The sequence below is a fragment of the Nicotiana tomentosiformis genome, chromosome 12 (genome assembly GCF_000390325.3).
Source record: "Nicotiana tomentosiformis chromosome 12, ASM39032v3, whole genome shotgun sequence".
Classification (NCBI taxonomy): Eukaryota; Viridiplantae; Streptophyta; class Magnoliopsida; order Solanales; family Solanaceae; genus Nicotiana; species Nicotiana tomentosiformis.
The window spans coordinates 78,365,525-78,378,557 of NC_090823.1; the positions used below are offsets into that span (position 1 = coordinate 78,365,525).

The 13,033-nt window shown below is 32.3% G+C and overlaps 1 protein-coding gene across 1 annotated transcript; it reads right to left on the reverse strand.

Annotated features, from left to right (window-relative positions):
* Window positions 1-2,876: 2,876 nt before the first annotated feature.
* Window positions 2,877-10,633, reverse strand: LOC104104476 (annexin-like protein RJ4). Its single transcript, XM_009612571.4, has 6 exons — window positions 10,476-10,633; window positions 9,049-9,194; window positions 7,451-7,672; window positions 5,974-6,186; window positions 4,208-4,303; window positions 2,877-3,252 (listed from the first exon to the last, which is right to left on the reverse strand). Exons 1-6 carry the CDS (start codon window positions 10,546-10,548, stop codon window positions 3,049-3,051), a joined length of 954 nt encoding a protein of 317 aa, XP_009610866.1. The 5' UTR covers window positions 10,549-10,633; the 3' UTR covers window positions 2,877-3,048.
* Between the last annotated feature and the right edge of the window lie 2,400 nt (window positions 10,634-13,033).

Sequence of the window (13,033 nt, forward strand, 5' to 3'; positions counted from 1 at the left end):
ACCCTTCGCGATTGCGAAGGCTTAAAAGATCGCCCAGCTGCTACCCTTCTTCGCAAACACAGGCCTTGCTCTGCGAATGCAAAGGCATTCCTTCTTTCTGGCACCTCCCTATCAGAAACGCGACCCCATGCACGTGAACACGATGCTCCAACTCTTATGTCTCGGCAAAAGTAACTCCATTAATGCGAAGGCAAAGAGGAAAATCCCGTATGCCAGCTCCCCGATCGTGTAGCACTGCAAAACATTAGAACACCAGCCATTTAAAACCAAAGAGAAAAGGTCCAAAAGAACTATGATATATACCCCAACCCCCGGGACCCCATCCAATCATGAGAACAAGTCCCATACCTTTTTCAAACTTTTTCAAATGCTCAAAACACCACGACTAGCATCAAAATCAAAAATCGATGATTAAAACACAAGTTAAGCTTCTCTTAAGTTCATTAACTTCTAACCAAGCGTTCGATTCAAGCGTAACTAATCTGGATTACATTCAAACTTTGAGTCTCAAATGACAAAGGAACCTATTCCAACTTCCGGAATAACAATCCAAATCCAATATCATCAAAATCAACCCCGGTCAAACATAAAAAATCTCCAAACCTCCAAATTGCTAGCCTTCGACAAATAGAGCCAAAATATCCTAGGAACCTCCAAATCCAATTCCATGTTCACGTCAGAAATCACCATACAAGCCTATTAGAACCATCAAATTATCAATCCGAGTTTCACATAAAAGTTAAACCGTGACCAACTCTTAAAACTTAAGCTTCCAAAATGAGACTAAGTGTCTCAAATCCCTCTCAAACCTTTCCGAAATCAAAACTAACCATCCCCGCAAGTCAAAAAATAAAAGACAAACATACGAAAAGTATCAAATAGGGAACATAGCTCAAATACATAAAAATATATATGATGTCAGAGGTAGCAAGATTCTAACATGGCAGAGAGCTTTATTTTCTTTGAATTATTTTCTCTATCTCCTGTAATATATGAAGCTCCTTAGCTTTTGGTTTTATGCTTGTTGAGAAGTTAGCTGATGCTAGCACACATGGTTAGGATAGTAGATGGTCAGTATCTATTTGCTTTTGCAACTTTATTAGTTTTTGGTTAATAAAATTTTCTCTTTTTACAATGAAAAAAAGATTTTAGAATATTGGTCAAATAGGAGTATTAAAATTACCATAAAGCCTTTGTAATCATTGTCTTATACGTCACGCGAAACCAGTTGTAATATGGAAACATTATGCAGTATCAAGGGTCTCACTTCAAAAAATAAGTGTAAGGGCAAACTAGAATTTTATTCTGATAACCATAATAAGAGTTTAAGGAACATCTAAAACCTCTGTGTCGCCCATTTAAAAAGAGCTACAAAAGTATCAAAGATATATGAATTTAGGGTCACTCTCTGAAAATCTCCTTCAGATTTTGGTATATTGAAGTGTGAATAGGAACTCCTTAATATTCTTATACCAATTTTAACAGTTTCCCACGGTTAGATTCAACCCAGAGCTTCAATAACTAATAGACTCACTTTGTCTTCTTCAACAGGCAAGCTCAACAAAATCGAACAATAATGCTTTCCAAGATTCTTTACCCAAACCAATTCAAATCAATCACAATTAAGTAATATGTCTTCAATTTCCTACAATATATACAAAGAAGATGGTGAGGGAGGGAAGAAGAAGAAGGAGTTCAAGTTCCTTTGGATATCTATATTTGCTAATAGTTTTTTGCCCTTAAGAAGGATATTGGTGAAATTTCTTGGGAATAAACCAAAAATTGTCTCCAAGTGGGGTTAATAGAAATTATGTTAGATATAAATTTCAATGATGAAAAATAACATAATACTATGGTGGCGGATCACGAGAGATAAAAAGAAGGATTCGAGCAAATCTATCATTGAAGTATGGAAGAAGTCAAGAAAGGAAGGAGTAAAAGAATCAAGGCGAATATCCGTCAACGGAAGCAAGTAAGAAAGATTAATGATTGAAGCAATATGACAACTAGGAAGATTGATACAATGAAGGAAGGACCAAGATTTTCCAATGCACTGATTGCTGAAGATATTCGTCGAAAAAGGAAGGCTATCAATCCCATGAATCAAGGAACAACTTAAGGAGAACTTATGACAAATCCCTGTACGAAAAAGTAAACGACCGGCAGTCATGGATCATCTATGGAAAGCTCTGTACTTATTTGAAATGAATCATAATAGATTCAATTCCGAAGATCAATTCCTTTGGGACTGCAAATCCTTCAACGGTCTGCCAATGATTCGCAAAGCCAAAAAGCTCAAGTATAAAATGAATTATGTCAAGGGAGCAACACACACTTTGAACAAACCACTATCATTCTTTTTGTTCTACTCCAAACAAGCATTGTAGTTCACTATAGATCTATTGTGTAACTAGTGAGAGAAGAAAGAGAAAAAAAACACTTGTGAGACATTGTATCAAGAAGCAAGAAGTAACATAGTGATTAAGCTGTTGGTGTAAAGTTACATCAACTCTCTTGTATCGAGAAACTTCAAATACAGAAAGAGAACACCCTTGCAACCCAATGAGACTGGACGTAAGATTCACATTGAATCTAACCAGTATAAAAATCTTGGTGTCTTTAATTCCTGCTTTTTATTTCTGTCATATTTATATTATGTTCTTATCTTGAGTCGACTAATTAGTAAACTAGTCAATTACTTAGGATACAAAAAGAAAAAGATCGACAATTCACCCCCTCTTGTACTCTCAAATTATACCCCATTTTTTTGCTGTATAGGGTTCATGTTAGTTTATTCTCTATTTCACAAATTTGCTTTTCGTATTAAATTGATCAGAAACTCATTGATGAATACGTACCAAGTAGGCCCTTGAATCTCGACGGAAAAGAATATTGATAGCAACCAAAAATAGTAGTACTTGGTAACACAAAACAACATTAAGAAAAACAAAATAGCAACAACGAAGTCATTTTGTTCTTTGGATCGACAAACTCAAACCAGACCAACCTTAAAACTCAGAAAACAGAAAGACAATTTTTTAATATGAATTAGTTATCATTTCCCAAAAGAGCGAGAAGGAAAGCCTTGTAATCTCCAGAAGTGTGCTTGGAGAGTGCATGATCAAGAGTGACACTGTTTCTCTTGTAGTAAAGCTCCTTGATATCCTTCAAGTCCTTCTCTGCCCTTGTAACTATCACTCTTGTCACTGACTCTTCATCAGTCCCAGACTCGTTAATGGCATACCGGATTACCTGCAGGTCAATTTTACAGACTTCACACGAAATTGAATCCACAATACCTACTAAACTGACCAATTTAATTTTTAGTATATGTTTACATTTAATTCAACCGCTTTTCATATATGTATTCACAATCTGATCGAGTTGAAAACATTAATTTGAATCCACTGAACCTTCTATAGATCCGCAGGTGCGGGATAGGGATCACAGCGGTTTCAGGACTCTACACTATTACCGTAGATTGTTATTGTAAGGTGCATAGGTGGAGCCACATTCAATCAAGGGGTTGTGGCGCCGCAAAATTACACTGTACTGCTAGATAATTTTTTGTTCTATGTATATTTATTATATGTTGATTTTCCTTGACTTTTCGATGTATATCTAATTTTTTATAATTTGACATCCCTAGATAAAAATTCTAGCTCCGCGGTGATCCAAAAGTATGAAACCCTGTTTTTGTTCTTAAGACGTCACATCCTAAGTTTTTCTTATAGGAATGTTAGGCAATTATGTTGCAACTTTGGTAACATTAGCGTCTGGTATTTGTAAGTTTTCAATCATAGAAAAGGTTTTCAGAGACATTTTTTTTCATGTTTTTGCTAAAAGTCTTTTTTAAAAAGGGAATAAAAATAAAACTAGTCGTGTTTTCTTGAGAAATGGTTTAAGAGTGTGCTTGCAAAGAAATGTTCTTCATCCACCCACAAAATACTAATACAACTTCAATAAAGAAAAACTAAGTTTTCCTTTTATATACATAATCCTTTTTTTACCTAAAAACTTTTCCCAACTTTTTCCGGAGGATGTTCAAACGGCTAATTTGAAATAAACATAGAAATAAACAATCTTTGTTACAAAATTTTAAAGATACTATTTGAAACAACATAGAAATTTACTGGCGAGTGTCTTATAAAGTATTAATTATTCATAGCCGCCTTCTTTAAAAATGACAGCTTCGGTAATTACTTACCTTTTCATAGTATTTCTGGGGGTCACTAATGCATCGGATTGTTGTACGCAGTGCTACTAGGTATTCCTTAGCTGCATTTGCATCATCCCTCAAGTGCTGAAAGGGAAAGTAGGAAAAATTTAAGAAATTAACCAGTAATATACTCAGCTAAAAGACCAAATTCTGTTAAAAGCCGACGTTAACAGTTTATGTTGATGATCATTTTTACTTTTCCAATAATTCCGTTGTTGAATTCCATATCCCCCTGGTCTGATTGTTGCAATTTATAATTTATACCCCGTTTGTTCTAGTTTATGTGAACCTAATTTTATTTTGGTCATTTAAAATAATGATCACTTTCTAAATTTTGAAATGTTTAACTTAAACTTTCAATTTTACCCTCAATAAGAAGCTTTTATAATCACATAGATACTCTGACATATTTAACACCACAAGTTTTAAGAGAATTATAGCCACAATTAAGAACACAAGTTTTAAAAGTCTTCATTTCTCTTTTAAATTTTGTGACCAGTCAAATAAGTTTATATAAATTAAAAAGGAGAGAGTAGTATATATATTGGAGAAAACAATATTTTAATTAGACAAGCCCTTTTAAGTTAAACTCTTTCTTGTTTCGTTTTTCTCTTCAGATTATAGTAGTGAGAGTGAAATACCTTGAGGGTGTTTGGCTAAACTTATAAGCTGGTCAAACTGGCTTATAAGCACTTTTTGGCTTATCTACGTGTTTGGTAAATATCTAAAGTGCTTATAAGCTAAAATCAGTCATAAGTCATAAGTTGGTCACCCCCAACTTATGATTTTTTTAGTTTATAAGCACTTTTAGTTTGACCAAGACTTTTACTAGTTTATCCTTAATAATATTTTCTAATTCACAAAATATTTTTCCCAAAATAAATTTTCTAACTTTGTTTTCATTCCATATTCGTTGTTCATCTTTTTATTTACAAAAAACTTTTTAATTTATAATCTTTTGTAAAGTTTTTAAGGATATTTTAGTCATTTTAATAAAAGAATTATTTATCAGCATTTTTTACCAAACACATCAACTGCTTATTATCAGTTTCAGCACGTCTATCCAAACACGTAAATACTTATTTAAAAAATCAGTTTCAACACTTAAAAATACTTTTCAGCACTTCAAACTTATCAACTATTTACAATCAGCTAATCTAAATGGGCTCCTTGTCTTTTGAAATACAACAAGGAGCTTTCTATAAAAGTAGAACCAAGTGTAACTTTTAAATTTTCAGTGACAAGAGTGACGTTGTATGTTAAAAAGATTTCACAATATTCGAGAATAAATCTTGAAAAATGTTACTCACTCCGTCTCAAATTTTCTGTCATAATTTCTAGAAATAATTGTCTCAAATTATTTGTCATTTTGAAAGTTCAAGACTAAATTATTTATATTTTTTTTATTTTACCCTTAATATTAATATATTGTTCTTGAAGACTACAAATATCTCAATTATGAGTAAATATTAAATGAAGAGAAATTATATTTTAAGACATAAATGAGGATAAAATAATCAAAAACCTGTCCTATTTAATATTTTTTTAAAGGGCGTGTAAAAGACAAATACAACAAATAATTTGAGACGAAGGGAGTGCGTATATTAAAGAAGTTATTACTCGTACTTAGTATGTAAAATAGTTCATGATGTATATTGTGTTTTTGTTACTTAAGTGTTGTAAACTGTAAGTAAATCGTAAATAAATTAGTTTTAGAAACAGTCACAACTCCAATTTTTGTACAATTTTGTTACCTTGGTAATTGAAGAGCCATAATCATCCTTGTAGCGGTTGAGAGTTGCTATGAGTTGAGGGATGCTCCTTGTAGAAATGATTCTAACAATTTCTTCATTATTGAATTCCTTGTTACTTATTGCACTGTGAAGGATGTCGGCCTCGGTGTTGGCTACTCTTGCATTTATGTCTTCACCAGCATACCTGTATATGCCCACTAGGGCAACCAAAAGCTGTTTCGAAAAAAGAAAAAAAAATCAGTAAAAGGGCAGCCCGGTGTACTAAGCTCCCGCTATACGCGGGATCCGGAAAAAGACCGAACCACAAGGATCTATTGTACGCAGCCTTACCTTATATTAAAGGAGAAGGAACCAAATGGTTATCTTTCAATGAAATGTTTATGAGGATCACATACTTCACCTCTAGGCATTAGTAGACCGGTATCATTAAAATGTAATAAAATGTACTTTAAATTTTGATTATGGCCATATTTACTACTACTATTACTATTGTTAGTAACATATTAAAGGCCAACGCAGAAGTAAAACTCTACACAAGTATAAAAACTGGAAGCTCCATATGAATATTTTCATTGGTTTGATTTTCCTTTTAATCTTTTAAGTACCATCTCTATTCTGCAATTAAATATAGGGAAGCTTTATTGTTGGAAATAGTTTTTTCTCCATTCCTCTAAAACATTCACCCACTTGGGACATAACTAGTACAATATACTACTTGATTAATAGATCAAATTAGCTGTTCTAAGGGCAATCTAGTAGCTGATGTCACAATTTAAGTTACACGCCACAATGTAAGTTGAACATTAGCTTCTTCATTTAGAGTGCCTCTTGCAAAACGTTCCCAAAATATTTGGACCCCTCCAACATATTGCCTACCCATTTGTTGGTCAGGGCGCACTGAAACAAACTTGGACTACCTTTCTTAGTACCTAGTTTAGTAAGTAAGCATTTCGAGAATCAAAATTAGATAACATTAGAAGTGTTAAATGGAACGTAGGACAATATTCTGATGGGTTAAAACAGATCAAATCAACAAATAATTTGAGTAATAACTCGCATAATATTCGTTTGGGTGAAGACGGACAGGTCAATTTGGGCTATACCAGCCATAACTCAATCCCTTCACTCAAAATTACTTTTTTTTTGTTTGTTTTTGATAATTTGTTTAATTAAAACAAAATCTTTTTTTTAAAAAAATTCATCATAACTGTATCAAACAAATCAAACCTCAAAAAAAATATGTACTTTTCTATTCTTCATAAATTTTTATATGGGGTCAATTGGGACTATTATGCAAGCCAAATTGTTCCCAACTTTTTGATGAATTAATTTGGACTACCCCAAATATTACCCAATAGTAATAAATTTATACGCAGCAAACAGGTGAAAGTGAATTTTTATGGTTAAATTTGACACCCGCGGCGTCGTATAAGTAACCAACGAAATAAAAGTATAGTGGAGTATTTGATAAACATGCCTTTCGAAGTTCACCAGCAGAATGCTCAGCTAAATCTTCCTCCACAGAACGCTTGTAGCGAGCTTGATAGGCACGCTTTACAGCCAACAACTCTTCAGGGGAATAGATGCATGAGTACTCAATAATCACACGGTAATCTGGAATTGGTGTCTCTTTTATTGCAACGTGCAATATTACTGCATCTCTGTCTTCTGGATCTAGAATCCATCTGTATACTGCTTTCTGCAACATTAGATAGATTATAAACAGAAAAAAAAACAAAAAGAGCTCAAGTTTTTTTCACAATCCGTGTTACAAATATTTACACAATTAAATTACTTTAAAAATAACTAGAACTACCAGTTAAGTACTGATCCTATAGATTAGTGACCTATAAAAAAACGGTAAGTAATCTTTGGTAAAATTTTACTGATGGTGCAAATTTTTCACATAATGACTGTAAATAACTTAATTAAAAAAAAGATAATATTAATGAGTTGGAAGTGATCAATCATACAACAGAAGGATTCCGTCCAAAATGATTGAAAGGGGAAAAAGGACTTAAAGAACAGTTAACGACGTATTGCCATTAGATGTATCAGAAAAGTTTAGAAATATTATTGTGTTAGCTAAAATGAAACGTCTCAAGGAAGTTGTTATTGAAAATTCAAGGCATAGAAAAATAACCAAGACTTCTCATTGCCGGCATAGAAGAAAAATGAGCAAAAAAAGTTGTTAGAAAAATTCAATGTCAAGCAAACAATAAGAGCCGGATCCAGGATTTTTACGCGATGGAGGCATAGTATTCTGCTCAACCAGTTTCCCCTAAAGGCTTTTAGTGTTCAGGGTACCAAATGATTTAAATTAACCATTTTCAAGGTATATACATATACAAGATTTCTGCCTGCCAAAACTTACGATGTCCGGTGATCCCTCACTATAACACATAGGTCCGCCTCCGGAAACAATAACATCATTTAGTCTGAATGACTGCAGAAAGAAAGAATCTTTTTGCATGTATTTATCTTGTTTAAAAGAATAAAACAAAGATGGGGACTAGGTTTATTTATATCAGGTGTTTCTATGGTATAAATTTTATAGCACTTAATTTAGAAGAAAGTCGTTTCCAGAGATAATACTTCAGTATTTCTTCTTTTAGCTATTGTTATATTTACCAGAGGCAAAAAGTATTACCAAGAAAAAAGATTAGGAGTACTAATTTCCAATATTAGTATTTTTTATTCTTACACAACTTTTACTGTCTACTTTTTATCAGTTTTTATGTACGTTAAAATTTAAGAATCATTACTTATAGTTGCTTAATAGAATTTCTCAAAAAGTTAAGAAATCAATCCAAGTTTACTACAAAAATTTGATGCATCTTTCCTATAATTCCGAATGATCATCCCTTTTCTTTTTTCAGGACGAAAGGAGTATTTTCAATTCATACATTTTCCACCAAATGTTGGGACCTTAGATCGTGCGCACACATATATTATTTGTATCATCTAAACTTAATTAAGCCAAATGTCCCGATGTCAAATTAATCTAGTTCTAGATAAATCTTCAGAATTACAAATTTTTAAATGAAATAATTAGAACTAATTGCAAGAGGATACCTCAAAGTGTCCAGACAACTCAGATTCAAGGCGCTTCACAAGATCTTCATTGTACAACTCCTCGTAAGCTCGTCTGATCAGCTTCTTTTGAGTTGCATTTCTATGGCCAAATATTGAAATTATGGCCTTCTCATCTGTTCCCCAACCTAAATTCCACTTGAGAAAAATGTAATAAGAAAATGTGACAACAAAGGAAAATAAAATTATAAACATATATCTTAAATAATAAAAAAATGAGTTAGAAACGGAAAAAAAAGATAAGAAAAAATAAATTGTACAGTTGCCAAAGAGAGTGGCCAATTAAATATTAATCGACCGGACAACTAAGAGAAATAAAAAAGAAAAGAAACCAAAAAAAAAGAAAAGGAAACTACTACTAACTTACCACCCAATACAGATCTCATGGAAAAGAAATAATATTTGCTTTCACAATCATTACATTGTCAAATAACAAATGATGTCTCATGTCTGCGTTTTTGGATGCCATTTATTTTTAGAGATAATAGCATGACTGTTCCCTGAATCACTTACAAATTTCATGTTTTGATCATTGTAATTATCAAATGAGCACTTGGCCAATCAATTCATCCTCAATAAAATTGTTCAACGTCTTTAGCCAAAAAACATAAAAGAGGGGGAGTGGGGGAATGATATAGTTCAACGCATATAAAATCAAGAAATAAAAGTGACCATTGAGTGGAAGCTATTGGGGGACACGAAAATAGAATAAACAAGAAAAAGAAAAGAAGGAAAACTGGATAACCTGAGGATGGTTAATGCATGATCAGACTATTGAAGGGAAAAAATAAACATTGGGTTAGACTGCTAGATTAAGGGGCTGAGTTATATATATATATATATATATATATATATATATATATATATTCACATTCTTAAATATCTATACTAACTGCAAATATATATGAGGGAGTCGCACATCACTACAAAAAAGAACAAAACAAAAAAAAGTAGCTATGAAGTATATTCATTGCTAATATATATGTCGCGAAAAAGCCCGTAACTAATAGGAACTTTTGACAATTTATCGTTAATCCATCATTAAATAAGATTAGCAATGAATTCTTTCTGTTAGCGACATAATTTCTTTTGTAGTTACAAAAAACACCATATATTCTGAATAGAGATATCATAACATAAGGTACAGAATTGCAGTAGAAACTAACAAATAAACAAACCATTGGATAGTGACGATCCGCAATAAGAAAAAAAAAAACACTTCAAACTTGATAACGGTGAAAAGGAAAAGAAATATAAGACGGATTTAAGTTATGTAAACGAATCATTGACAGATAATGTACAGGTATCATATACAATTGATGATGAAACAAGCATATGTTGTTACCAACAAAAAAGAGAAGAAGAATATGAAAGGAAAGAGTGACAAGTTTGATGAGATATATAATAACCTTGACAAGCCTTCCTAATAGCCTCTGCATCAGCAACAGGAGAAGGGTTTTCAGGGTAAATGATCGTAGCCATCGTTAAACTCTTTTCTTAATTCGCAGCTCTAATCAATGAATTTCTTCCTCTTTGATATGTTCATAGTCCTTCTACAATTTATACTACTCAAAGTAATTAACTTAGTCAGATCAATTACTATTGAAAGTAACGCCATTTTGACAGATTACTTACTCCATTAATTAAGAATATTTATTAATGGCAAAGAGACAAAGAACTTGTACCGGTTTCACACTATTTCTCTTTATGATATTCTAACTCTCTTTTTGATGAGGGTATTTCTCGTGCACGGAGTTTTCTAGATAACTATGGTTGTAACAGTAATGTACTTATTTTATCTTAGATTTAATTATGTGCAGTTTATATTGCAGAAATTGTATTTTCAGACAAGAATGGGTTGCTCTAGTGGTGAGCACCCTTCACTTTCAATTAAGGAGTTGTGAGTTCGAGTCACCCCAAAAGCAAGGTGGGGAGTTCTTGGAGGGAGAGAGCCGATGGTCTTTCGGAAACAGTCTCTCTACCCTAGGGTAGGGGTAAGGTTTGCGTACAAACTATTCTCCCCTCCCCAGATCCCACTAGTGAGATTATACTGGATTGTTGTTATTGTTGTTATTGCATTTTCTGCTTAATCGTTATATAGTTCTCTAAATTTTTCATTAAGTTTTGTAAAATGATACTAGAAGTTAAAACGAAATTTCTTTGGCAATAAATTACTATATACACACTAATAAAAAATATAAATACTATATACACTCCAGTTTTACAGAATCATTCACCGCCGAGTATTCAAACCATAATAATAGATAATTCCAACTTTATGGACTTTTCCAACGATAATTCCAAATAACAATAGATAATTAACCTCTAAAATATAATTATGTCAATTTTCTAGTGATAAAACGCTCAAAAATATGTTTTTGAACTAGAAATACAGATATTAATTAGTCAAACAATTTTTTAAATGAGGCAAAACGACAAAAAAATGGATATGCTAGTAGGTAGAATTTTTGGACGCGTGACATGGTTTCCCTATTGTTTTTTAATTTTAGTATGTAGTTGGTGTCCAAAATCAAGAATTTCGTGCCACGTTCGAATACGTGTAAAGTATTGATGTTGGACTTGCGACAAAACAAACTATAATAGTTCAAATTAAATGATTTTTCTTCCGTTCTTTATATTATATTTCTATTTTATTTGTCAGGTTTATTAAAGATGTCAGCACGGGCCCATTGACCTGCTAATTAATAGGTTTTTTTTTTTTTTTTTTTTTTTTTTTTTTGCCCGCGCCATAAACTATTTATATTTGATTAAAAACGTATAATTTTGTATATAGTATATATAATGTATATATATACAAAAAATATATATATATTTTCGACTATTATTTTAAAAGTGACTATATGTTTTACTGTCCGGTTGTTTGGAGTTTTCAAATTTTCCAATACAATTCTTGATAAGGAAGAAATAAAAGATCCAGCATCTGTGCAAGGTAATCGCGTTATGTACAAGGATTACAGTTCCTAGAATTTGAAACTATTGTAAAAATAGTTGAACAACTCCAAGAGACCTAGAGAAAGCAGGAGTAGAAGCATTAACAACTCCAGGAACAATTAAGTGGACCTGCTAACTACTACTCTCCTAAACAGAACTGGAGACCTCATCCAGTAAAAAATATATAGTTGATGAGCAAAGAAGTCTCTTTGCTACCCTTGGCTACTGTTATTGCTATGCTATATAAGAACCTTTTAGTAGAATCCAGAGAGGCAGTCACAAATAATTCTCTCCTATTAACAAGAAAATGACTAAGGCTATAAGCTTCAATAAAGTGGAAGATAGAGCTGCAACTTAGACATCAATTATAGAAACTCATCATAAATGTTACCATTCTAAAAATTATAAGTCATCATACACCACTGCAAAAAAACGTTAAATTTGCGGAGATTTTATTTATATATTGCGGCGGTTAAAAACCTTTGCAATATGCTGTTACGACAATTTCCAAAACCCCAGAAATCAATTCGCGGGGTTTTTGGGCAGACCGCCGTTAGCGGCGGGTATTTAGCGTCGGTTTAAACTCCGCAATTCGATAGTTTGACTTTTTAAGAACCTATTTATAAAAAATTAGCGGCAGTCAAAACCCCTGCAATATGTTTAGTTAACTCTCGCAAGTTTATAACACAATATTATTATAGGTTAAATAGCGGCGGTTATAACCACCGTTAATCATTGAATATAAACCTTTTTTTTTTGTTGCAATTGTTACTCCATAATTGATCCGATTTTAATTATATTAATATAATGAAGCATTCAACAGATTGTATAAATTGTTTACTAGAATCAAGTAACATTAATATATTAATAAACCATAAAATAAATTAAAGTAAATTATCATTAGTCTCAAAAAATTGCTTTAAACACAACTACTCCAACCATTAAACACAAAACATCAGTATTATAGTTAGTCTTAAAACAAACTTTAAACAGGATATTCACTGTTTCTCCCAAA